This window comes from Camelus dromedarius, chromosome 30 (genome assembly GCF_036321535.1).
Source record: "Camelus dromedarius isolate mCamDro1 chromosome 30, mCamDro1.pat, whole genome shotgun sequence".
Lineage (NCBI taxonomy): Eukaryota > Metazoa > Chordata > Mammalia > Artiodactyla > Camelidae > Camelus > Camelus dromedarius.
In genome coordinates, this window is record NC_087465.1 from 23,790,690 (window position 1) to 23,818,638 (window position 27,949).

General features: G+C 38.2%; 1 protein-coding gene and 1 pseudogene across 2 annotated transcripts; both read left to right on the forward strand.

Annotated features, from left to right (window-relative positions):
• Window positions 1-25: 25 nt before the first annotated feature.
• Window positions 26-27,949, forward strand: RIPK2 (receptor interacting serine/threonine kinase 2). Of its 2 annotated transcripts, XM_010978224.3 has the most exons (11): window positions 26-260; window positions 5,195-5,348; window positions 7,642-7,797; window positions 15,160-15,317; window positions 16,041-16,090; window positions 16,912-17,073; window positions 21,273-21,358; window positions 23,049-23,138; window positions 24,376-24,469; window positions 26,159-26,314; window positions 26,898-27,949. In XM_010978224.3, exons 1-11 carry the CDS (start codon window positions 88-90, stop codon window positions 27,233-27,235), a joined length of 1,617 nt encoding a protein of 538 aa, XP_010976526.1. In that variant the 5' UTR covers window positions 26-87; the 3' UTR covers window positions 27,236-27,949. The 2 variants fall into 2 exon arrangements, with proteins under 2 accessions (XP_010976526.1, XP_064336994.1); XM_064480924.1 differs by lacking the exon at window positions 5,195-5,348 and having other exon boundaries at window positions 157-260.
• LOC105087543 (E3 ubiquitin-protein ligase RNF220-like) lies at window positions 8,013-13,693 on the forward strand (annotated as a pseudogene).

The following is a 27,949-nucleotide window of genomic DNA, read 5'->3' on the forward strand; positions in this document are numbered from 1 at the left end:
CGCGCGCGCAGGGGCGGAGCCGCGGGGGGCGGCGGGCACAGCCGGAACCCGGCCCGCGGGCCCCGAGCGCCCGCGCCGCGCGCCACCATGGACCACGAGGCCATCTGCAGCGCCCTGCCCAGCATCCCCTACCACAAGCTGGCCGACCTGCGCTACCTGAGCCGCGGCGCGTCCGGCACCGTGTCGTCCGCCCGCCACGCGGACTGGCGCGTTCAGGTGGCCGTGAAGCACCTGCACATCCACACCCCGCTGCTCGACAGGTAGGCGCCCGGGCGCTTCCCTCTCGAAGCCACCAAGTCTGAGTCCCCCCACGCCGCTGGCTCCAGCCCCGGGGGGAAGCGGGCTCTGGAGCCCAAACGACCGCGATCACTTGTGGGGTCGACCCCATCCCGCCACACCTCCAGGCCGTCTTTCAGGCGTGGGGCTGGCCTGGTGGGCAGAGCTGGCTTCTCTGGAGATGCAGCCCTCTCTTTTCACTGCCCTCTGTTTTCTTACTTCTGGACTTCCTCTCTGCAGATACTCAAAATCAGCCATCACAGCCCAACTCTAAACGCCCTCTTTATTGAAATTGGGTTTTATTTGCTGTGATTTTTTTTTTTTTTTGGCCCTTTTGGGGAGGGGGGGTCGGTCTCTAGGATTGCATTGACCAATAAGAAGCTGTTAGCCACAGGAGGCTGTTGAGCGCTTGAAATGTGGATGCCCGAACTAAAATGTACTCCAGTTGTGAAATACACACCAGGTCTCTAGCATTTTGTACTACAAAAAAAAAAAGAAAGAAAGAAAGAAAAGAATTACAATGCCTCATTAACACTTTTGTACTGATATGCTGAGTTGATTTTTTTAATCCATTAGGATACATACAAGATATTGTTAAAGTTCATTTTACGTGTTTCTTTTTACTCTTTAATGTGACCACTAGAAAATTTAAAATTGTGTATGTGATTCATGTTATATTTTTGTTGAACAGCAGTACTCTAGTGTCTGGAATGTTTTGGTTTGTGCTTTCTGTTGTTTTTGGTTTATTACAGTGTAGTCATGAAAGTTTAGATACCAAACTCAAGTCAGTTTAGTTTCTCCTCTCACAGGGAAGCCGGTCCCCAGAGGAAGTGTGTATTATTTTTGCTAACAATAAACTGAATCAAAAGACTGTTAAATGGCCAAAAGATTTGAACGTCACTCACATCCTGGAACAGTTTTAGTGCAATGTCGGAGTTTTAAGGGAGGGCTAGACTTAGTTTCTGTTTCTAGAAAAACCTTTGGACCAAATGTATTAGTCAGTGAGTCTATTTTTGTGTATTTTCTTTCCAGTAGGGATTTAACTGGGACCTGTATTGAGTTCTTAGTGAGTTAACATCCATGATTGCAACATTGTCCTCTCCTCCCCCTCCGTCTAAAGTGAAAACACATCATGCTCGCTGCCTGATTGGCCGGGAGGCTGTCAGTATCCAATATCCGATCAGTTCCTCAGCTTCAGCCCTGGGTGTTACTGGACTTTAATGTGCCTGTGGCTTTTCTTTGTTCTCTTCCTGTCAGGTTTGGATGGGCTACATCTCACAGTAAATTTGAGACACTTCTAAAAATTGTCCCCACTTTTTGGGTATCATAATCCAGGTCTAGTTACCATTCAGGGTGTGGTGTCTGTTTACCCCGGGCTTGGAATTCTGTGGAGCAAGTTCTAGGCAAGTATGTGTATGTGGTCAGCTTTGAAGGGTGCAGGTTTATCAGAGACGGTGGATGTATTTTAGAATCAAGTATGAAAATACATGGAAATCTAGCACTGAGGGGCTCATTAGGTATTTTAAGGCCAGCTAATCCCTCCATTTTGGATGCTGCTTCTGAAGATTTTAATTTATCGAAGTGTTGTGCCATTTGGGGCCAAGAAATGAAGAGGGAGATCCCTTTCCATATTCACCAACAATTTTCATAATCTAAAATTCTTCACTAAATTGGGTAGGAAATTAATTTTGTCATCAAAGAAGCCATTTAAGAACCAGTGAAACACTGGTATTACGACATCACGTTTTTTTCTCACGCTTGTCACCTAGAACGTTAACGTTAGCAGCATTTATGTAGTCTGAGCGTGGGGCTGGGCTCTGCAGTTGACTCTCAGTGTGTCTGTTTCCTCACTTATAAAGTGGGAAGAGCAACACATACACTTCTTGGGCTCTGGTGTGGACGATGATTGCATTGTTCTTTGGGATCGCCCGAAAGAAAATTAGGTTTATGTGCTGTTACGTGTTCTTATTTTAGTGATTTAGTCATTCTCTGTAACCTGACTTCTGCCCAGTAAGTAGACCTTCCCCAGCAGTCTCCCAGCTATGAGATGTCTGACTAATTGTTCAGACACCCTGTGTAGACAGCATACCTGTTTTGTAACCGAAATTTTGATTTGGATAATTTTAGTCATATGCCTATAGAAGCTGTATTTTGTTTTTATTTTTAAAAATACAAAAACCTTTTTTTTTTAAACTGTTCTGGCTTTTCTGTCTTCCCACTCTCACTCATTCTTCCTGCAATCTGACTTCAAGAACTTTTCCTTCTCTGATCAGTGAATGGAAAGAACAAAGGCATTAAGAGTCCCACAGTTAGAGTCCCCCAATTACAACTCAGATCTGGCTCCAGCCCAGTCACCTGTTGTTGGTGTGACCATTAGAAAATTGTTAGTTTACCTGAGCCCTCGTGTGTAAAGTGGAGATAGTGAAACCAGCTTTGGATGGTTGATCTTAGGGTGATAGTCCACTTAAAGTGGCCGGCACATAACAGAATCACAGTAGAAGGAAGATGCCTCAGCCTCTTGATGGGAGGAGGAGTGAGTACATTTAGTATCACTGAGATGCCCCCGGCTTGCCTTCTGAAGCGTTCTTCCTCAGAGTCTCCAGGAACCTCCAGGTCCATCCTCTGCCTCCCTGCAAAGGTGCTTCTCAGTAACTGTGTTGCTGACCACATCTCTTGAGGCGAACACTGAACTGTTTCTGCTTAGAGAATATAAATTTAAACAGAGAGAGAGTTGGTTGTCTCACAGTTGGGGTATTTAAGTAACTGAAGAAGAGGGAGGGGGAGAGAAGCTTTTTACTTTATACATTTTGCAACTCCTGAATTTTGAAATGTGAATATACTACCTATTCAAAATATAGATGACTGAGGTTTGTTTGTTTGTTTGTTTGTTTGTTTTGTTGTTGTTGTTGTTTTTTTTTGGTTTTGTATGTTTTTAAAGCAGGCCTCATAGTCTGGTCTGGAATATCTGTTGCTTTTTTTTTTTTTTTTTTTTTTCCAGCAGCCATTCATCAAGAGCTTGGGTGGTTTAAGCACCAACTAACTTACATTACATCATCACTTACCTAATAAGCTCCTCCTAGAGATGTTTCTATTTCTATCATTGCTGCTACCAACACCAAGTCATCTGCAGTAAAAATTGATGACAAATCCAATTCCCTCCCTTTTTTTTAACATATGTATGCAAATAAACCGCCTCCGTCAGTCAGTCAGTCACCACAGCCTGGCATTCTGTTCAGCTGGTATTTTTCTTTCCATTTCCACTGCAGCCTTTATGGTTCCAGATTCTCAGTGCTTCACATTTTAACCAATATTATAATCCTCTAACACCTGGCTTTCAAACTCTGCCTCTTTCTGCTGATTCTACACCTTGCTGCCAAAGTAATCACCCTGAAAGTTTGTTCCACTCATGTCACTCCCCTGCTCAAAAACCTGCAACTTGAGTCGCAACTCAGTGACTACCAAATAAAGTGTGAACACCCTCACCCAGTTTTAAGGCTCTAAGGTGAGGCCATACCCTGCCCTATCCACCTTCACTTCCTTTACATACTGTTACACATTGATTATATTAAACAATTTGCCATTTTCCAGGTATAGCCCTCACTTTAACTGCTTTGAATACATTTGATACGGTATCTATGAGACTATTCTGTGTGCCTGGCACTGTTCCAGATCCTGGGGATACAAAGATGAAAAAGAAATGCACATCCACCTTGGATGCGTGCTTTTTGATGATTGAAATTCTATCCATCCTTGAAGTCCTGTTGAAATAGCTCCTTCAAGACTGTAGAAATCCTTAGCCCAAAGTTACTAGTTCTCTGATCTCCTTACAGTTCTGTATTTATTTATTTACTTGGTTACTTACTTGCTTATTTTTTGTTTTTGTTTTTGACGGCACTTATCATATTCCATCTTATATTTTGACTATTTAGTTTTCTTTCATTTTTTATTTGCTTTCCTTTTTTTTAAACTTTATTGAGGAATACATGACAAATATAATTATATATGTTTAAAATGCACAACATGAGTATTAGATATACATACACATCATCATGAAATGATTACCAAGGTCAGTATAATTAACACATCCAAAGACGTGCAGATGACCAGTAGGAAATATGCAAAGGTGCTCAACTTCACTAATCACTGGGAAAATGTAAATCAAAACCACAATGAGTATCTAGTTTTCTTAAAAAGATTTCTGACAGCTTGAGGTCACAAACTATGTTTGTTTTTTTTAACTTAATAGTCTTAATAGCTGTGCACAGTTCTTTATTCATAGTAGAAGTTCAATATTTGTTTGTTTTATGAGTGAATAAGCAAATAAACCAGGGATCTGTTATAACAGATTAAAACAGCATTTACCTGTTCTCAGTGTACTTTTCCTGAGTTCCAATGCATAATTTCTAAGCAATATTGTCCGTTACACAACTGTTATCAGCTAGTCATTAAAATCTACAACCTTTAAGTGTTTTAAGCTCCAGGGTGTGCAACCATACAATGAAAACATTTAATATCAAACTTGATTCTTTTCTCTAATCAAATTTGATCATTCTAATAACAACATAAACTTAGTGTAATTAGTTCAAGCACCTGTCATTCTAATATAGATAGACTTTATAAACTTAGTTAAGTATTGTGTTCTTTCCCTTTTCTAGGAAAAGTATAATAATCTGTACATAGCACTTTTTTCTGTCAGTGGCTTTTAGAAGTTATTTTGGTCTCTAAACAGACCTGTGGAATATAGAGGGTAGATACTGTCCCTGCTTGAAATACAAAGAAACTAAGACAGACAAGTTGTGTAATTTACATGAGGCCAAAAGCTACAGAATGAAAAAAATCCAGGGTGAATTAATATTAGGGGCATAATAATTATGTGTTTTTCATTACTTTGAAATAATTTTGCATTTTCTTTCTTTAGTGAAAGAATTGATGTCTTAAGAGAAGCTGAAATTTTACACAAAGCTAGATTTAGTTACATTCTTCCAATTTTGGGAATTTGCAATGAGCCTGAATTTTTGGGAATAGTTACTGAATATATGCCAAATGGATCATTAAATGAACTCCTGCATAGGGTAAGTATTGTACATTTTCAGTGGCTGTAATTCTATTATTCAAGCTATGTGGTGCTTTGGTTTTATATATGGTCAGATTATTTGGGGATATATAAATGAATCAAAATAAGAATAATGAAAACCAAATGCAGTGGTAAAGGTTCACCATTTATAGCTTCTTTTGTGTTGTTAAAAATAACGAGTCAGCCCCTGCATTCTAAAGGACCTAAACTCTGCACACTATACAATTTATTGTGTATTAAGCCAGCTTTTATTTTATGTTAAAGGCAGTTTAGGATTCAAATCAGATGTTAGTAATACAAGGTCATGAAGTTCTGAGTAAGTAGAACACATAGATCTATCTCTGAGTATCAAATACTTGAACTTTTCCTGTAATAGACAATAGCGTGAGCCATTTACCTTTCTCTCAAGGTACCAGTTACTCTGGCTTTGACTGCAAACCCCATCAGTAAACAAATTCGGGGGCTTCTCATTCTCAAAATGTATGTGTTCATCTGCTGTTTGATCTTATTATCTCCACCCTGCAGTTTCTCTCATGAAATATTTTTCAAATAACTCAATCTATTTTGTGAGAGTTGGTTTAGTTGAAACTGGGGAACATAATCTATAAAACCCAATCACTGGACACTCCTAAATTCTGACTCGTCACAACATTCTCTAAGCAAACTAGGGAGACTGGCTGCTACAGTCACCCAGTCATGAAGTGACTTCCTCTTTATTTCAGGATACATCACATTCTGTTTGTGACTGGACCACCTAAAACAAGGACCAAGTAAAGTGACTAGTGTCAATGTGTAAGATTTGTGTAACCAAAACAGTCAAGATACAAATACTAATTAAACACAATTTCCCACTTTTTATGAATATAAGCAAACATTGTATGTAATGCTGTCATACCCAGCACCCCAGCAGATAGTCTGGTACCCAAATTTGGAGCTCAGTAGAAATTCTAGAGCCTCCTTCAGGGGGCTTGCTACCTCCTAGAAGGAATCATAAAATACAGAGTGAGTGTTCTTCTGCTTGGACCCATGATCAAAAGCTTCCATGTAACACTCTAGCAGAGAGATCCTGCTTGTTACTCCTTTAAACTGCATCATTTTCAGCAAAAATACCTTTTCACAGATTGAAAGATTTAATTAGTCCACAGGATGGAGATCCATATATACAAGAGGAAGTAATGGTCAACATGTATGTTTTGTGTTTCTTTTGGTGTCCTGTATTGTATTATTAGGGTAGGATTTGTCTTGAAGCACCCTCCCCCAACCTCACAAAAGATTGTTGGAAAAAATCAAAATACAGTGTAAACACAAAGTATTTTGAGTTATTCCCCTACCAAGTGAGTTAATCGGTGAACAGTAGGCTGACCAATTTGCAAACAAAACAAATTCTCAAGAACAGTTTTGAACTTCCAGTAGAAGCATACTTTTTCATTTAGAAAAATGTACCCAGTAGCATGGTCCCTGATGATTCATTGTGAGATTTTCCCACATCATCTCATTTTTCTGAGTGTGTTCATTCACCTGGGAAGCTGTAGTAACTTGTATGTTCAGAAAACATTTAAGAAAGTTCAGATGACTCTCACTTGTAGGTACCAAGAAATAGAGAACATTACATTTTTAATGTTTCTGTGTTATATACACTTAGAAATGAAGATGATCTTTGTCTCCTTCTCAAAAACAAAACTCCCAAAGGCTAATTTTTCAAGCTGGAATGCAAATAAATTCATTTTATGATTTAAAAGTATGAGATATTAATGCTTAGTAAATATATAACATAGTCATAATTTTAATTGATGCAATGATTATTATATAATAAAGTTTGGTTTTATATTAATAGGAAAATTAAAATATAAATTTTCAATAAGAACAAATTGTGTACATGTATGTGTTCAGGTGTGCGTGCATGGGCACAAGTTACTTGACAGAAGCCATGGAATGGGGAGATGGGTATGAGTATAATTACATGTGTCTGTGTATTACACAGATGAAATATAATTAAAAACTGTCACCCAAAGAAATATGCATACCATGTAGTTACCAATATAAACTAAGAGGATCTATTAGTACTGTAAAGTCATCATTATTTTCTCCAAAACTTGAGGAAAATGAGATATAAGGATGTTAAACAATGTCAAATTGATACTATGTAATAAAAAAGAGCGTATATTTTGACCTATCTTTAGTTATACTAAATATTTATACTATATTTCCTCATGGACTATTTCTTTTCCTAAGTGGAAATGCAGTGAAAGTGGGCCACTAATTTCTATTTTGTTTCTTTTATGTATGTGAAGAAAAATGAATACCCTGATGTTCCTTGGCCATTGAGATTCCGCATCCTGCATGAAATTGCGCTAGGTGTAAATTACTTGCACAATATGAATCCTCCTCTACTTCATCATGACCTGAAGACTCAAAATATCTTGTTGGATAATGAATTTCATGTTAAGGTAATTACTTTAAAAAAAAAAAAATTTAGGCAGAGACAACATGGCCACCGCCGCCGCTAGGAGCTGAGGTGCCGCCGCCGCCGCCGGGCAGCCGGGGGCAATCCGCCCGTATCGCCGCCCTCGCAGGCCGGGCGGCCGCGGGGCCCGCAGTGCCGGAGGCCGGGGCTGGGGCGGCACCGCGCGGCGGCCACGGCGTCCCGCTAGAGCAGTCGAAGGCGGCTATGCCGAGGGCCCCGGAGCAGCCGGCGGAGCAGGCGGGCCGGCGGGAGGGAGGGAGTAGACCTTCCTGCGAGTGCGAGCCAACCGGCAGAACCGACTGAATGCTTGGATTGGGAAAATGAAACGGAGGAAGCAAGATGAAGGGCAGGTATGTCCACTGTGCAGCCGCCCCTGGCAGGATCGGAGCAGGAGATGAGTAGGCAAGTGGAGCATTGCCTTTTTAAGAGGGAAGGCTCCTGCGTGGCTGAGGACGATGCCGCGGACATCCAGCATGAGAACTGCAACCGCTCTGAGGAGTATGAGTGGTGTGGACAGAAGCGGATACGGGCCACCACTGTCCTGGAAGGTGGGTTCCGAGGCTCTGGCTTCGTCATGTGCGGTGGCAAGGAGAATCCGGACAGTGATGCTGCCTTGGATGTGGATGGGGATGACACTCCAGAGTACGCGAAGCCACAGTACACGGAGGCTGACGTCATCCCCTGCCCGGGCGAGGAGCCTGGCGAAGCCAAGGAGCGAGAGGCACTCCGGGGCGCAGTCCTAAATGGCGGCCTTCCCAGCACACGCATCACGCCTGAGTTCTCGAAATGGGCCAGTGATGAGATGCCATCTACCAGCAACGGTGAGACCTGCAAGCAGGGGCCATGCAGAAGACCTGCAAGAACAGCGACATCGAGAAAATCACTGAAGATTCAGCTGTGACCACGTTTGAGGCCCTTGAAGGCTCGGGTCAGGGAACTCGAAGGGCAGCTCTCCCGTGGGGACCGTTACAAATCCCTCATCTGCATGGACTCATACTCGATGCCCCTAACATCCATCCAGTGTTGGCACGTGCACTGTGAGGAGTGCTGACTGCGGACCCTGGGTGCCAAGAAGCTCTGCCCTCAGTGCAACACCATCACAGCACCTGGAGACGTACGGAGAATCTGCTTGTGAGCTAGCCACCCAAGGCAGGCCTGCCTTGAGCCCCACCTGCTCCGCCTGTGACATGACCCCTCCTTGTACATACTTGCACACAGGCTCCCCGTGTACATACATGCACACACACACACATGCACACACACAAGACTCTAAGCCAGAGTGGGGGCTGAGGCCCAGGCCCTGCCTGCTGGCTCCCACCAAGATTGGGGACCATACCTGTTTCAGGTTCTGTTTCCAGGGTGCAGCATGGAGGCGGGGGTGGGGAGTAGCCCGGCAAGGCTCCTGAGATCCAGCCCCTAGACTGACAGATGGACAGACAGACATGCAAACACCAGACTGAAGCTCATGTACCACAGGCCGTGCATGTTTACAGTGTTGTGTGTAAATGGGACAGCTGGCCCTCTCCCTCCCCCGGTTGTATGATTTTCTTCTTTTGTTACCAACACCTGGAAGCAGTGCCTCCTTCAGGGCTGGCTGGGGGCTCGGCCCACCCACCTCTTGGGGTGCCTGCCTCTCCCACTCCCTCTCTCTGGTGTCCCTTCCCTCTCCCATGTGCTCGGTGTTCAGTGGTGTATATTTCTTCTCCCTGACATGGGGCACACGCCCCAAGGGACATGATCCTCTCCTTAGTCTTAGCTCCTGGGGCTCTTCGTAAGGAGTTGGGGGAGGGGGGAGGCACAGGAGATGGGAGCCGAGCTGAAGCAGGGGCTGAGACGGGCTGAATGAGGGTGCTTCTGGCTGCCCAGCCTTCTGCCGAGAACCTTTCCTGGGATTAGAGCTGCCGTTCCCAAGGAAAAGTGTTGTCTCCCTTGCCCCTCTCGTGGGCCCCATGGTGTGATGCTGTGTCTGTATATTCTATACAAAGGTACTTGTCCTTTCCCTTTGTAAACTAGATTTGACATGGATTAAACCAGTACAGACTGAAAAAAAAAAAATTTAGGGGGTGGGGTATAGCTCAAGTGGTATAGAGCGCATGCTTAGCATGCATAAGGTCCTGGGTTCAGTCCCCAGTACCTCCTCCAAAAATAAATAAACCTAATTTACCTCCCCCTCTGCCAAAATAAAACAATTAAATAATACCATTTAAAAAACAAAGTTTATCTGCATTCTTGCGTTTAATGGTTTTTAACACTTAGACATCCCTCCTCTCCCAAGGCGGTTAGTCTGTGGCGGGGAGTCTTAAACATCCAGACCTGAATGACTGACTTTTTTATATGATCAGTCAAAACTTCTTCCCTGCTGCTTCTGCCCTTTGGTCCTAGTTCTATTCTGTGTGATAAACTGAGTTCAAAGTTCAGTTTTATTTCCCCTGACAGCCCTTCTGACCCTCGCACATACTAGTGTATTGTCCATCTTCCTTCTAAACATACTTAGTTCATTCACACAATTTTCTTATTACATGAGTTTTAATCCCAGGTGCTATGTACACGCATCTGTGTTCAAATGTGTCTTAAATTTGTATTTCCAGGACAAAACAAAGTACCCTTTATGTGGTCTGGTGAATATAGAATTGAATGGGGGTATCATTTCCCTGGTCCTACGTACTTCACTTCATAGTTCCTTAATAATTCATCTCTTGGGGAGCAATCCTGTAACAACAGACAGGGCTCAGTGTCAGCAAAAAGCATTTAAGAGGTTTCTTTTTCTAACGTATTGTTACTTAAGTCATACATCCTTACCATGTACCTTACAGAATACTTTCTGGACATCACCAGTTTATCTTGTTAGATTTGGGTGATAACTTCAGCTCTTAAGACTTCTTTGAATGTTATTTCTGTAGTCCAAGGATCTCAACTTTGTCTTCCAGCTTTGTGTCATCTTCAGATTTAATTCACTGGCTTTTTGTATTTTCAAGTCATTATTAAATACTAACCACTACAGAGCTCTAATCAGAGCTATACAAAATGATGCTAAAAACCTCCCTTCAGGCCAGTATCAGTCCTTTTATTAATTAGCACTTTGGGAGAATAAGCATTCATTTTGTTTGGAATACTCGTAAAAGAGTTGCCATACAGCCCCTATTTCTCCATTTGTCCTTAAGAATATTGCAAAAGTCCTTGCTTGACTGCTTTGCCAGGTGTCCTTGTGGCTTACTCCCTCACCTTTGTCAGCCTCAGTATCCAAATGGCTTTTCCTGACAAGTCACCCAGTTCCTCTGCGTCCTCATTCCTTGATAAATGCTTCCCCATAGTATTTTTCATCATCTGACATAACATTTTATTTTACTTCATTTTTTTGGTGGGGGGAGGTAATTTTATTTTATTTATCTATTTAATAGAGGTACTGGGGATTGAACCCAGGACCGCATGCCTGCTAGGCACGCACTCTACCACTGAGCTGTACCCTCCCCCCTCGACATAACATTTTTATTAATGTGTTTATTGACCATCTCCCCCAATTAGAATGTATAAGCTTCGTGAAGACTGAAATTTAGTCTATTTTAAACTACCATCTGTTCAGCACATGCCATATAGAAGCATTCAATAAGTATTTGTTGAATGAACAAATGAATGAGTTCCACACCTTCTGTATATACTAGGTAGGTCTGACCATTTAACAGTCAAGTGTATTATTATTAAAGTACCTCAGAACACTTTATAATACACAAACTGTTTCAACATTTACTCTCTGACAGCAGTCCTGCTCTCAAAAAAGGAAATGAAACTCATCATTCCTTTTTTCAGTAAATACTTTGTGAAGCAACAGTGATGTGCTGGACGTGCGGAGCACTTGAGAAATGTCACATGAGCTCTGAAATTGACCCCTCGTATGATACAGTTTGTTTTTCCTTCAGTCTTTCTGGCTCTTTCATTAATTACTCATAAAGTATTCCTTTCATTAAATAAACTTTCTAAATTTTCTCAACCTGAAATTAATGGATAGCCTCTCCCAGTGTGTAGATTTACGAAAGTCAACGTTTTTCCCCTTTTTAAAAACCAGAATGACGTTTGCTTTCCTCATATCCTTTAGTACCCGCTGCATCACCGTGGAGGCATTTGCATATGTTCTAAATGACCTGAGATTTGTACTTTAGAAACTTTTCAATCTCCTTTGACTTCCTTTTCTTCATCTCAGTTCAGAAACTATTCGTGGTGGAGAGCACAGAAGCAAAGTAATGGGTGATGGTCCTTACTTTCTCATTTTCATTCATCAGTTGGGTACCCTTGGTCTTTTCTTTGAAATGAATAGAATCTAAAATAGTTTGGCTTTGTGGTTTTTTTTTATTTTTATTAATTTTAGCACATACACAACTGTGACCTTTCTGATACCCTTCTTATAAATTACTGACACTTATACATGTGTCCTATGTGTCTCTCCTTTTTATTTTATAAATGTCCCTTAAAAGTCAAAATGTATCAGTGACTCATGAAGAAGTACCAGTTTTCTGGTCTACCTGTCTTCTTGGAAGGGCCTTTAAATGAAGTGCAAAAAAACCTTTAAAAATACTTAATGAAATTAAATGGGAATTCACACCTTGCTGTAGTTTTCTGAAGTAAGTTTTTTTTACTGGAATGCTAACCAGAAACACAGTATCTAAAAGCAAAACATTTACCACCAATTAAGATCAACTGAGATTTTCCTACTTTAAAAAGAATACATTCAGTTTGGTCATCTGCTGGTCAGGTGTCCGTTAGTATATCTTAGAAATGAGCCAGTGGTAGTCTTCTTTGAAATGAAAATATTTATATGTACAATATTTACTTTCTCTACTATTCTGTCAGTCCTGTGTGGAAACCAAAATACTTAGAGGTTATTCTTTATGGGTTCTTATTGATGATAAGTTTATAGTTTTACATAAATGGATAGTATTATGTGTGTTAAAATAGCTGTTCTGGTAGGGTGATAAGATTATGGATGATTTTTATGAGTAGTGTGTTTTAATGTCTTCTAATTTTTTATCTTTTTTTAATTGAAGCACAGTTGATTTACAATACTGTGTTAGTTTCAGGTATACAGCAGTGATTCAGCTGTATTTTTTCAGATTATTTTCCATTATAGGTTATTACCAGATATTGAATATAATTCCCTGTGCTATGCAGTAAATCCTTATTGCTTTTGTTGTCTTTTTTATTAAAAAGAAAGCCTTTAGCTTTGAAATGCATATTAAGATTTGTGCAGAATGGAAAGGCTCCTATTCTGTCTTCATTGCTGAATGATACATTTATCAAGCCCCTCAAGAAATCACAGAACTCGTATTCCTCTCATCACCGTCTTCAGTATTTTCTTCTATCGAACATCCAGATTTAATGAATCATGTCTCTTGTATATCGTGTTTATAATAGAGAAAGGGGAGAAATGTTGTTCCATGTGAAAGCCAGACTAAATTAGCTAATAGGGGGGATTCTGATGAAGTTTTCTAGGTGAGGCTTGAAAACACATGAATGACGCCCTTAGGTGAAGTCAAAGGAGCGCATAAGGAAGCCAGCTCAGAATACTTTTTGTCCAATACCATATTCAAACCAGTAGCTTGAATTGCCCAATAGTTTGGAATTTATGATTCAGGTATAAGATGAGACCACATCTAAGTTTTTTTAGCATTTTTCAATAAATAAACTTTTCTTCTCAAAGTGATGCTTAGTATTCTAGCAGATGTGCAGCTGGAGTACTGTTTTGTTTTTAGAGGATGGGTGGGAGGAATAGAGTTTGGACTGGCAAGTAGGAGTGCGGGATATAAGGTCCTCAGAGTCTTAATACCACGTAAAAGTGATTAAAGGCCCTGAAACTGCACACTGTGTTCGCTGGCTTTACATGAATGAGAGCAACCTTTAGAGGTTGATTCCTACGTATGAAACAATAATACCGACATAAATGGGTCACTTACTATGTGCCAGGTACTGTTCTAAGTGCTTTGCTTAGAAAATCAAGTTTAATTTTCTCAGTACAGCACTGTGATATAGACACTGTTACTATCCCCAGTTTACAGTTGGGTAATGTGAGGCCCAGAGAAATTAGAAAACTTGCTCAAGGTCGCACAGCTTATTAACTGGTAGAATTAGAGCATCACTCTAAATAACCAGGCATCCAGAACCCCTCTTCCAGAGTCCATGCTGTATTGCCCTTAGAAATCAATTCAGCTTAGCCCTCCATGTACAGGCACCATGTTCCCTCATGGTCTTTTCTAATTTTTTTCTGAGACTTACCCTTTCATTTTGCTAATGTAGGAAAGATTCTTTTAGGCTACTCCCTCCCTTTTTGGAGTGGGACCACAATTTTTTTTTTAATCTCAAACTTATCTAAAGAGTAAACAAATTATTTTTTCTGTTAAAATTATTAAATATTTAAGAGTTAAATGATTGAAACACAAACGGTGTGTTAGATGGAGCTGATTCTACTCTGTTGGTTCCTAAGTTATGCGGTGCAAAGGTCTACGTAATTTAAAATAAATGTCTTCAAAGTTTTCCTATACTCCTTTGTCCACTAAATATTGTTTCTGTCCTTACATGTTTGTCTTTCTTTTTAAAAAAAAGGGGGGGGATGTTTTAGACATTTAGAATGCTATAAGATAATGTATAATATCTGCATAAAATTTATAAGTGAAATAAAACTACAAAGGACATATCAAAAATCCCGAATGTTTGTCACTGGTAGTTCTCTAAGTGCTCCCTGTGTGGACGTATGCTTCATATGCTAACTAGAGTATTGTCAACAGGGATTCTTTTGGTGGTGGGTTATCAGTTACATGATAATGATTTATGGGATTTTACTTATTTCAGAATTAAGGATACTGTTTGTAGCACTGTAAATAAGAATGTATAAACTTGAGTTGTAAAACAACACGCCACGACAATCATATTAGAAATGAGTCGTTTAGCAGTTCTGTGAGGTAGAGGTCAATTTTGAAAGCACATGCTATAAAGCTACTTGTCATAAAAAGTATTCGGTGTGTATGCTCATTCAGAATAAAGGACAAAAAATACTCGTTTGATTTCTCAAAACTTAGTCTCCCTCTTAAAATTTATGATATTTTGCTGAACTTCAGGTCAGTGTGTATTGCTTCTAGTTACTGGGGTCAGCACTGTGGGACCCAATTTGTTAAGAAACTGATGGAATGTACAGAAATAAAATATTAATATATAACATTTGCTCTGGTCTCATCTAAATACAATGAATATAAAAAAGACAATTCTTGGATTATTTTTTAAGGAGAAAAATTTTAAATGACAACCAATTCTTGGACTTTTTTAAGGAGAAAATTATTAAATGACTTTCTTTTTTCCCTTGTAGATTGCAGATTTTGGTTTATCAAAATGGCGCTTGATGTCCCTTTCCCAATCACAAAGTAGTAAATCCGCCCCAGAAGGAGGGACAATTATTTACATGCCACCTGAAAACTATGAACCTGGACAAAAATCAAGGGCTAGTGTCAAGCATGATATATACAGGTACAGTATGTTACTTTTGCTCAGCGTTAATCTTGTCTTAAAAAAAGAAAAAGATTAATCAATCAGAATTTTGAAAATGCACTTTATGATTTTTATGCTTCTCATAAGTGTGGTGAAAATGAATTAGAGATAATGGTTAATATTTTTAAATATTAAATCTTTAAATTTAAAGATGTCTTGCTTTAAAGCAACTTTTACATCCTTAAGAAGTATAAAAGCGTATCTTATTGTCCTATCAGTTTATAATACTCAAGGGTTTTTATCATATTTGACCTTGATGGGGGGAGGAGAAAAAAAGGTGATGATGACACGTAACACTGCTAAAGGAGACTGTACTTGCACCAGGAAGAACAGAACAGGGTTACAGGAGACAGTCTTTTTTATTAGTCTTTATTTTATGTGAATAATAAAATCATGTGTTAGAGGGCACAGCTTATCTAGGTGTTGAAGAATCCACAATAAGTTATCCTAGCCTAGAACTTCAAGTTTTTATTACAGTAATTTCCTAATTTTTCAAATTGTATTAATTCCCTTTCAAAACAAAGCTGTATATGAACAGTCATCATTTTGGATCTACATGGTGGTTCTTTAAGCAGCATTTCACTGCCTTGCTACTTTCAAAAATGGTATCTCCAGAGTCAGCTTTTAAAATCAGTACTATTGTAGTTTTATTATGCATACTTAATTTATAATGTAAAAATCGTGTATTTTTATCTTAAACAGCTATGCAGTTATCACATGGGAAGTCTTATCCAGAAAACACCCTTTTGAAGGTAAATATACTTTGACTTCCCTGTTCTAGGTGATATAATCTTAGCAAGCCATGCTCAGAACTATCTAAATAAAGATCACTTATCTTAAATCTGCCTACCATTCATTTTGTGGAAAACACACTAGAAAAGCTTATCAGTGTGAATTCTGTATCACTGTGAATCTACCATATATTGGAAAGTACTGGATTAAGAATCAGAAAACTGTAGATTCTTCTTGTGATAATTAGCTCTGTTCTGCCACTAAATTTCTTAAGTCCTCATTTTTTCATCTGCAAAATAAGAATTTTGAATTCTTATTTCTAAGATTCAGTCCACCTATAAAATTCTTTATATGAACATTTAATTAGTACTTCTATAAGACCAGCTGAAGAATAATTTTTAATTTTTCTGATAATATTGGCTATCTATTTTGAGGTTTGTTTAGGTCAGTTTGCTGTGTGACAACCTCAAAATCTCAGTCACTTACAAACTAAACATTTCTTTCTCATTCACATTAGATATTAGTTGCTGTGGCCCTTCTTGGCTTTGCTAGGTTCTGCTCAGCCCTTCTAAACTCTGCTTTGCTTTGCCCTCTTGATACTCCACTGGCCAAATCAAGTCACATGGCCAAGCCCAAAATCAAAGACATAAAAATTCCTCCCACAAGAGGCAGCAAGTCTGGCAGTGGGTGAGATATATTTATTCCTTTGACAGAAAGGGAAGTAATGAATTATTCCTAAGATCTTAAGATTCTCTCATTTTCATTCAGTTGGCTTTAGAATGTATTTAATATATTAGATCATAATATACTGCTAATGAATGAAATATATTTTTTTTGACAGAAGTCACCAATCCTTTACAGATTATGTATAGTGTGTCACAAGGACATCGACCTGACACGAAGGAAGAAACTTTGCCGTGTGATATACCTCATCGAGCATTGATGGTCTCTCTAATAGAAAGCGGATGGGCACAAAATCCAGATGAAAGACCGTCTTTCTTAAGTTAGTGTACAGTTTTAATCTGGATGTTTTGAATTTTAAAAATAGTGAATATGCTGTGAATATAATATTTCTTGAAATATTACACAAGTTGGATGACAAGTTCAAAGGTTTTTTTAATTCAGTGCTGTTTTTATTTTATGAGATGAGATTAGAGCAGTAGGCAAGGCTGTTGGCTGTCATAAAAAGGTTAGAAATTTATTCCAGGTGCAATGGAAAGCCATTAAAGTGAGTTTTTCAGGGAAATGGCATGATTTCATTTAAGTTTAGGATGCACCACTCTTGTTGCTACGTGGATATTGACTGGAGAAAAACGTAGACTCAGAGACCAGCTAGGAGACTCTTGTAGGAGTTTTCTGATTAAGGTGGTAATCCTAGAGATAGAAAAAGCAGGTAGAATTAAGATTTATTTTAGAGGTAGAATGGATCGTCAGCTAAGTATAAATGTAGGAGAAAATCTTCATGACTTTGGGTTAAGCAAAGAGCTCTTATATATGAGATCGAAAACAAGATCCATTTCTTAAAAATTTGATAATTAGGCTTCTGAAAAAATTGGAAAATATTTGCACTTCAAAAGATGCTTTTTTTAAAAATTGAAATAGTCAGTTACAATGTGTCAATTTCTGGTGTACAGCACAATGTCCCAGTCATGCATGTACATACATGTATTCATTTCCATATTCTTTTTCAAGATATTACAAGATATTGATTATAGCTCTCTGTGCTGCAGAAGAAACTTGTTTTCTTTTTTAATCTATTTTTATATATAGTATTTATAAATCTCAAACTCCCAAATTTATCCCTTCCCAACCCCTTTCCCCAGTAACCATAAGATTCTTTACTATGTCTGTGAGTCTATTTCTGTTTTGTAGATGAGTTCATAATGTCCTTTTTTTCTTTATTTTTAGATTCCACACATAAGTGATATCATATGGCTATTTTTCTTTCTTTTTCTGGCTCACTTCAGTTAGAATGACGATCTCTAGGTCCATCCATATTGCTGCAAATGGCGTTATTTTATTCCAAAAGATGCTTTTAAAAATTAAAAGACAAGCTATAGACTGGGAATCTTTCCAACTGAAAAAGCAATGAAATATACTTTGCATTCAAAAGTTATGTCCAGTGCTCATCGGCATTGTATTTTAAAAAATCGGAAGTTGCTATAATAATGGAGTAACATTTTATCTATTTCCCAGAGCCATGTAAGAGGATTTGTCCCCAGAGTCACTTCCAAATTGTAATTTCTTCTCCATTCTCTGAAAATTCTAGCTCTTCTGGAGATCATACCATACCATTAGACAATACTTACTTCTCTACAGACTTCCTGGTTTTCCCCTATTCATTGAAGATGCTGGATTTTGGCTTACTGACTTCTCCACCCTGCATTGCTCAGTACTGCTGAATATTTGAGAGGAACCCTGTGCAGTCTCTCTCTGTGGACCTCTTTTCTTTGGTACTCTGTCCTATGCACTCTGTCTTGGTCTGCCCAAACTCTCAGCCTTGTCTCCTCAACTCTGAGCATCCACTGGGCCCCATGTTATTTCCCTCTCCCTGTGGTATAGCTGGAAACTCTCAAGGCAGTAAGCATGGGCAATCGGCTATCATACGGCTCACCTCAATTGTCTCCTGTCACTCAGAGATCACTGTCCTTGGTTGCCTGATATCTAGTGTCTTCAAAAACACTGTTTCATGTATCTTGTCTTGCTAATATAACAGTTGCTTCAGGCAGGAGGGTAAAATGGTCCTGGTTGCTTCGTCTTGGCCAGAAGTGGAATTCATTGATTTCTCTTTACATTAATGGCTAAAACCAGGTGCTAAACAATTCTTGGCAATCCTGTTACACTTCTCAAATACATCTATTCCATTCTCATAGATCAGCTGTTCTTAAGACACAATGCAGGGCCCCCTGGGTGGGGGGATAGACGGCAGGGTTAGTCCCTGAGACTTTTATAAGGGGTTCACAAAATCAAAGCTGTTTTCAAAATAATAAATACTAAGATACTATCTTCTCTTTTTACTCTCATCCTCTGGAAAAACAGACTAAATGAGGTGTGGTGGCAATATCATTGTTCCAACAGGATGTGTTCTCTTACACAATGACGTTTTTAAGTTTTCTCAGCTTTAATTTCTAATCTAGTAAATATCACTAGATATGATTGACATATACAAAAGGGTACTTACTAATTTTGAAGGATTCTGAGACCTTAAAGTCCTGCAAGTTTGAGAACTGCTATCTTAGACAATCAGCTTATGCTGCTGTCGGTGATACAGCCCCATTCTTCATGTTTCCAAAGTGAAGGTGAAATTCCTTTTCAATCCCCAAGAAGAAAAGTGTGGGAAGAACATTTCCAGCTTCCCTCTGCCCCTCAGCACTCCTCCTTATGTGTTAATTTTGGAGCAAAACTGAGCATTCTTATCTAGTTCTTTCTCAGTTTTCTCCTGCTTTTAGAAGTAGACTTGTCAAGGGACGCACACATTTTCTGCTCCTTCATATGGAAGCAGGTGAGGCCGGTGGCTGAGTGAGTGACGCTGTTCCCTGCAAGAGCAAAGCGTTACCAAGCCCCTGGCTGGACATCGAAACCAGGGGCGTATTCCAGTTAGCTCTATCAGTAATAAAGGTGATGCTTTGATCACCGGCTGTCATTCTGTGACTTTTCTTGATGGATTCTGAACTTCAGAAGAGAAGACAGGGGTAACACATACTGTCTTTCATGCTCCCTTCTTAAACCTCCTGCACCCCATGCGCCATATTTCTTTTGAGCTTTGAGAAAATAGAAACCACAAAAGAGAACTCCCTCATAGTTATGCTGGTTACAAACTTACTAGTTATAATTGATCCATCTTTTTCTTGCCTTATCTCTTTACAGTGGAAAAAGGTGTTTGTATACTTAACACAAATGTGAACAGTGTTACATGTGCTCTGGACACCTCTCTCTTCCTCTTTCCATCATTCTGTTCTTTATGTCTGCTCTTGTATTGCCTGTCTACTGTGTCATTCAGCCGTCATTCAGATGTATTCTATTATTATCTCCTATCTTCATGTAGGAAAAAAATTCTTGACCCCACATTGTCCGTCAGCTGCCACCTCATTTTTCTACTTCTGTGTAGATCTGAACACCTTGTAGGAATTGTCTATACTTGTTGTCTCTACTTCTTCCCCTCTAATGCATTTTTTGACAAACTTACATCAGTCTTCTGTTTTCCTATCTCCCCTAAAGCTGCATTTGTTCGAGTTACTGAGGATGGGAATGTTGGAAAATCCTGCTTATCTCAGTCTCTCCACAGAGTAGATAGATGTGGCTGACTCTTCCCTCCTTAGAACTTTCCCTCTAATGGCTTCCAAGACTTGAGAGACTACACTCCCTATTACTCTGTCTTCCTCAATCTCTTTTTCTCTTGCTCTACTTAATTTCTAATTGTTGGGATGCCTCAGAGCTCTGATAAGGGTCTTTTACTGTTTGTTATCTCAACCCCCCCCCCCCCCCGCCTTAGATGATCCAGTCCAGATCATGGCTACATATACCCATTTGTGTATCTCCTTTGGTGAAATTCAGTTTTTTGTCCATTTTTAAATTGGGTAATTTTTTATTAAGTTTTCAGAGTTCTTTTTATATTCTGGATATAAGTGCTCTAGCAGATTCATGACACATGAAAGTATTCTCCTAGTCTGGGGCTTGTCTTTTCATTTTCCTTAATAACATCTTTTGAAGTGCAAAAGTTTTCCATTTTTTTTCAAGCCCAATTACAAAAAAATTTTTATGGATCCTGTTTCTGAAGTCATATCTAAGAATCATGCCTAACCCAAGGCCATGAAGATTTTCTCCTATATTTACATTTAGATGTACAGTCTATTTCAAGTTAATTGTGTGTACGGTGTGAGGTAAGAGTAAATTTATCTGTTTTCATGTGGATATCCAACTGTCCTAGTACCATGTGTTGAAAAGAGTGTCCTTTCCCCCATTGCATTGCCTTAACAGCTTTGTCAAAAAACAACTGACCGTAATTTATTTTTAGACTTTCAATTCTAGTCCATTGGTTTATATTTCTATCTGTATACCTGTAATAAAGGTCTGAAGACAATGGAATGTCATCAGTTTGGGGCAAAATTGACTTAGGGCCTTATCAGTTAAATATTAACATTTATGTTTTTCATTTTAATGGCTAGAAGCAATCTGAACTTAACTTTTTTTTTTCTTATTTAGAATGTTTAATAGAACTTGAACCCATTATGAGAACATTTGAAGAGATAACTTTTCTTGAAGCTGTTATTCAGCTAAAGAAAACAAAGGTAAATTGGTAAACGGAATGCTGAAAGTTAGAATGGTAAACCATGGAGATTTTTGGTTTAGTTTATAGTTTTTATCCATATGCCTTCCACAGATACAGGCTACAGAACTGGGGCAGTCACGTTCACCAGAGATTGTGAATACTGTCTTTAATCTGTCTCCAAAGAGTTTTTCCATTTCATTCAAATGGCCACCTCTAGATTTCAGAGACATTTCCAGACCTCCCATATGTCAAATGTAGATTTAAAATATGTAACAAATGCCAGTTGTGTACAATGAATGCCCTAAGTCACTAGTTTTGGGTTTTTTTCTTTTTAAATCTTTGTTTATTTCCCTAAAGCCTTGATATACACGGAGTAAAAGCCATCTGGATTATTGGATTTCTCTTTATTCAGTTATCTTGGGTTTTTCTGAGGTTTATTGCCATGTTAGGCTGTAGAACTTTTATTAATAATAGAGGCCCAGTGTGTACTTTGGTTATAAAATGCAAGAGGAAACAGTTCAGTTCCTTTTTTGTCCCCAACCAATTTAAATACTAGGGTCTCTGTTTAAAACTTAATTTGGGGGAGAAACGTTTGCTTTTTAAATTAAGTATTTTAAGATGGATGTTCTCAAGTACTTGAATACCACTTAACAGTAGCATTACTTTCATCAGTCAGTGTTTTTAAGTTGCTGTATTGTTTTCAGTCAGAGTTGTTGTAGTTTTTGTTGTTTTTTTTTTTCTTTTTTGAATCCTTGTGTCAATTCTGTAAAGCTGTTAGGGAGAGAATACCGCCCATCTCCGTTTTATAGACAAGATGCTGAAGTATAGGGAAGTACATTACACAACACCCTACACAGCCAGCTTCTAAAGTTCTGTAGAGAAGTTGACGTTATGTTGGTTTGGGGAAGAAAAGCATACAGATGGGTTTGTTTCAAATCACTCAATAGTGATGGCAGCTAATTCAAGCCTGGTTTATAGAGACCGGAGTAAATCACTAAACAATTTTAATTCAAAGGTATAATATTTAAATAAATCAGCTGCTTAATAGCTATAATTTATCTAATGCTTACAAAGTAATCTTAGGGCCTTTTTGCATATATTACTTCTAATCCTCTTTATAGGAATCTTGTAAAATTGGCATTCTTATCTCCAGTTTACAGATAAATAAACTAAGATTAGGTCTCATGTCCAAAAACAAACAGTTAGATATCGTGGGATTCTAAACCAGATCTTACTGGCACCCATCATTCCATTGAGGCACTCCGCTTCCTCAATTTCTTATCTAGAAAAAGAAAAATAATAATAGTACATACAATCACAGTACCTAAAGTAAAGTAAATGCTTAGTAATTATGGGTGGCTACACGGATTGAAATTTATTAAGTACCTTGTTTGAACCAGGTACTGTATACTCATTATCTCAATCTCTAGACCGATCCTGCATGTGGATATTATTCCATTTTAAGAGAAAAATTTGCTCAAGGTAACCAATTAATATGAGGCAGGGTTCAAAGCCTGTGTCACTAAAGTTACTTCCCCTATTCTACACTGTCTCTACCTTTAAGTTATATATTATATTCTGAACTGATTGACATTTTCTTTCTATTGATTTTGTATAAACATATAAAATATGTTAAGCAGATTGTATTTCACTCATATATTTTCTAATCACCTCTAATTCAAGTACATACATGTGTGCATTCATTCCAGTTACAGAGTGCTTCAAGTACCATTCCCCTTTGTGACAAGAAGAAAATGGAGTCATCTATGAACATATCTGTAAATCATGGTCCACAGGAGGTAAAAAAAATTATGTTATAAATAAACTCATTGAATTATAGTCAGTTTACAATGTTGTATCAATTTCTGGTGTACAGCACAATAGTTCAGTCATACATGAATATACATATATTGATTTTCATATTCTTTTTCAATGTGAGCTACTACAAGATAGTGAATACCTTTCTGTATGCTATACAGTATAAACTTGTATATCTGTTTTATATGTACCTGTCAGTATCTGCAAATCTTGAACTCCCAGTTTATCCCTTCAAACCCCCTTCCCCCAGGGTAACCACAAGTCTGTGTCCTGTGTCTGTGAGTCTGAAATCCAGCTCTCTTTAATTCTCAGTTCATTGTTCATCTCACTAATCGCAGTCCTTGCTTCTTTGTTAGGCATTGACTTCTGTCCCTGTCTTTGTTTTATATAATGGATGGTGTTCAGGATGCTACGTAGGCAAGTCATTGATTACAGTTCGGCCACTGTATTTATACCTTCTTATCCAAATGTAAAAGAGCTAAAATACCTGCCTTGTTCTTACCTCTTCCGATGATTAATATCCAAAAAGAAAGATCTCTTTAGTAGCTTTCATTCACATTTATTTCACATTAAAGACTTTTTTTAAGATATGTCCTCTTTACAGATTCTAGAAAAGTCATAATACCTTCAAAATGAACCTTAAAGCACAGTACACAGTCTTTGAATCATCCTTCTATACAGATCTCATTGGATCCTTGACCCACACGTGCATGTTTTTAGATAGATATTACAGAAAAAGAACCTGAGAGCCAGAGAGTTTAAATGCCTTGTCAAAGCTTAGGCAGTATATCCAGGACAGAGCTAGGCTTGGGGCCAAGTTCTGCATTACTTTTTCCATGGATTCTCACTCCTGGATATTAAAGGAAACCAAGGCATTGATAATAGGCATTTGCTCTAAATCGGCAGGCAATCAGAGTTGCAGGTTGCAAATTTCTCTTTGGCTGGACAGAGCCTCTGAGATTATGTATAAAATATTAAAAATAATGATTTCTAATATTTTTAATCACTGCCCCACCCTCCCTAACTTGACTTGATAAATCAAGTTCATTTTTGTTTGTCATTTTATATGTGTGTTTATTTAATTTTGTAAGGTCTAATTTCTAGTAGTTTTAATTCTTTGTTTATAATGAGCCAAAAGAACCTTTTAAAAATGAAAGCTGCATTACTTTAAAAATGATTTCTCATTAACCTGAATCATTTGTCTTCCATTTACTTTAGGAATCGTGTGACTCCTCTCAGCTCCGTAAAACTACTGGTTCTCCTAGAACCTCGGGGTTCCTGTCAGCTCCTCAAGACAATGATTTTTTACCTAGTATGTAAATTTTTCCAATCAGTATTACTTGCAAGTTTTTCATTTTCTTTCAAGGTCATATTCTTGGCAAACAGTCATGGTTTGTGTGGAACATGTCTTTCATTTGCATTCATAACTCATTTTTAAAAAATGACAGTCTAAAGATGTGGAAATAGTAGTGCAATGTTAAACAAATACATTTAAATATAAAGATCATTATGTTAGACACTACAGAAAGATATAAAAAGAATCTCTTGTAAGAAAGAAGAGAAACATTTCAAAGTAATTATAGTATGAAATAGCAAGCAATGTGTTGTGAAAGGGGTAAGGATACAGGACTATGGTGATACAGTGAGACAGTGACAGTTTTTACAAAGTACTTTCACAACAACCTTGTGAGGGAGATATTCCTCATTTTACAGATTCTTAGGATCAAGACTTCTGGATCATAGTTAGTAGCTGGCAAATCCAAGACTCGAAGCCAGGTCTTTTGATAAATATTTTCATGTCACTCTACTACACCATGTTGTCATCATGAAGAAGTTATATCTGGCTGAAGGTTGGACATCCTGTAGTTATACAGGATGGGCTTTCCAGGCAGAACGAACAACATAGAGGCAAAGAAGCAAGAAAACACAGAGAACAGTGAGTAGTTGGGTTTAGCTGGTGAAGAGGGTAAATGGAAGGAGATAAAAGATCAAGAGGGTGGAGTCATAGCATCGTGAATTCTAGGACGCGAGGCTAAGCCATTCCGGCTCTTTTGCTCGGGGTAGGGAGCAACTATTGCAAATTTTTGAGCAAGGGTGTGATGTGTTAAAATGTTTTGCTTTAAGAAGATTCATCCTGGCTGGAATACGTAGGATATTTTGGAAAGAAAAGGAGACCCGAGGTGAGGAGAGCAGTTAGGAGACTGTTGGTCTATTACTGTGGTGCAGGTGAGAGGTCATGAGACCTGCCCCAGAGTCCGAAAGGTGAGAATGGTGTAAGGGATGTTACAAGGACACACTGATAGGACTTGATGATTTTTCACTTGCAGGACGAAAGAGAGACAAAAAGATAAAGCTGAACAAGTTGTTTAGCCTGGTGACTGGGAGAACACTGATGTTATTAATAGAAATAGGAGTTGAAACAGGTTTAGGGTTAAGATGAATAATTAATGTTTAATGAATAATTAGTGAATAATTTAATGTTTCTTTTTTAATTTGAGGTGCTCAGCAGCACATATGAGGGTGATGGCCAGTGGGCTGTTGAAAAATGTAAGACTAAGGTTCAGTGAAGACAGAAAATCTAATTCCATGGATTTGGGAAGAGAGGTGATTTGAGGCCCTGAGGTTAAATAAGATGACCAAAAGAGAGTATGGAAAGACACGTGTCATGTATATAAATTTAGAGGATACATTCAAAATGCAAAAGATGAAGATGACACAAGGAAAAAATATGGGACTAGAGGAAGAAGTGAAGTTCCATGGTTTATGATGTACATAGGACAGGCAGGCATAGACAGGAGTATGGTAAAAACATTCAGCATAAACCCTTTTTTGTTCTAAAAAAATATTTACTTGTAGAATTAGGTTTATGAACCAGCTTATGCAGTGAAAAATTAAAGACACTGAATATTACCTTCTGTATGACTCAGCTGTTTATATTTTAGCCAATAGTAATAGCTAAGGGATTACACTACCCCCTAAGGAAGATGTTTTTGTTTTACAGGAAAAACGCAAGATTTTTCTGTGCTGCGTCAGTGTCCAGTAAATCACAGTTGGAACAGTAACATTTCTGTGGCTCAGAGGGCAGCATGCTGTGATCACAAGACTGCCCCGTGTTCTTTAGCAATAATAAATCCACTCTCAGCTGAGGGAAATTCAGGTAGATATCTACTGTGAAACCCTTCATAAATGGTGCCACCTCACAGCTATATGTTCAGTAGGTTTATAGATTTGCCATGCAATCAGTTTGTTTTTAATTCTTCAGTATGATAAATATGTACCATAAGCAGAAAAGCATCTCCAACTCCAAAAGATGTGAGTGTTGACATGTAATAATAGGGCTAAATGGTATTCCATGAACCTCTGTTTAGGAAGGGAGTGCTAAGAGGAGATGTGACTTAATATGTTACTGAAGGTAAATATACTTTTATTTAACAAATGTGCAGGTATCCTTTATGTTTCAAAAAAAAAAAGACTTGAAAAAATCTTGATATTTGCCCCCATGATTTATAGCATATAAAAAGGCTGTGCTTTCTCTTGGAGGGGAAGGGAGGAGGTAACCCAGGTATCTGAATGTTTCCTGAAAATTAATAGCATCCGCCAAAATATTGGTAATGTTCCATATTAGCACAATCTTAGTAAAATTAGATTTTATGCTTTATTATTTCATTTTTCATCTGATTTTACTCATAGCCGTATACATGTCCCCACCTTTTTGCTTGTCATCCCTTGCCCTCCCACAGAGCGATTTCAGACTGGTATAGCCCAGCAGTGGATTCAGAGTAAGAGAGAAGACATTGTGAGCCAGATGACTGAAGCCTGCCTTAACCAGTCACTGGATGCCCTTCTGTCCAGGGATCTGATCATGAAGGAGGACTATGAGCTCATTAGTACTAAACCTACAAGGACCTCAAAAGTCAGACAACTGCTGGACACCAGTGACATCCAAGGGGAAGAATTTGCCAAGGTTATAGTACAGAAGTTGAAGGACAACAAGCAAATGGGTCTTCAGCCTTACCCAGAGATACTTGTGGTTTCTCAATTATCATCTTTAAATTTATTTCAGAATAAAAGCTTATAAGTGACTCTTTTTCAAGAAGAAAATTCAGTTTATAAAAGTGTATTTTGTATTTTTATTGCCTTGATCATATTGTTTATATAAGATCCACATGAGTATTAAAAACTTGAATGAAATTTCTTCTTCAGATAAATATTAGTCTCTTTTCATGACATTATAGTATTTTTTTTTAAGTTAACACAGTAGAAAGTTTACATTTTGCTACATAGTTCAATTATTTTGTCTGGTTAATTGAAACTATCTTTTTAATATAATAATTATATTTTTCTTGTACATAACAGTGTCTTTAGGTTTCATGTGTTTTTCAGGAAGCCATTTTCATATTCACTTTCTTTGTGGATTATTTATTACTTTCCTAGGATAATTGGCTTTTTGACATGTACCTTTTATATACTTAAATAAATGTTAGTAAAGCATTCCTCCCCTATAGTCCTTGGTTCCAGTCCTCCCAAAAGCATTGTTCATTAAACTGTTATCCACATTACACTTCTAAATGTTATTTATTGAATTATTTAAAATTGTTTCCAAGATAAAGCCATACAAAGTATATAAAGAAAAAAATTAATCTTTCTATATATGTTTCTACCCCCATTTCTAGCCTCAGCTAACAGCCAAGGTAACCAAAGTTAACAGCAGATGTGTATGGTTCTATTCCTTTTTTCCTGGCTCATATTTAAAGTGTATAAAAAAAAAGAATAAAAACAAAGTATACGTTCA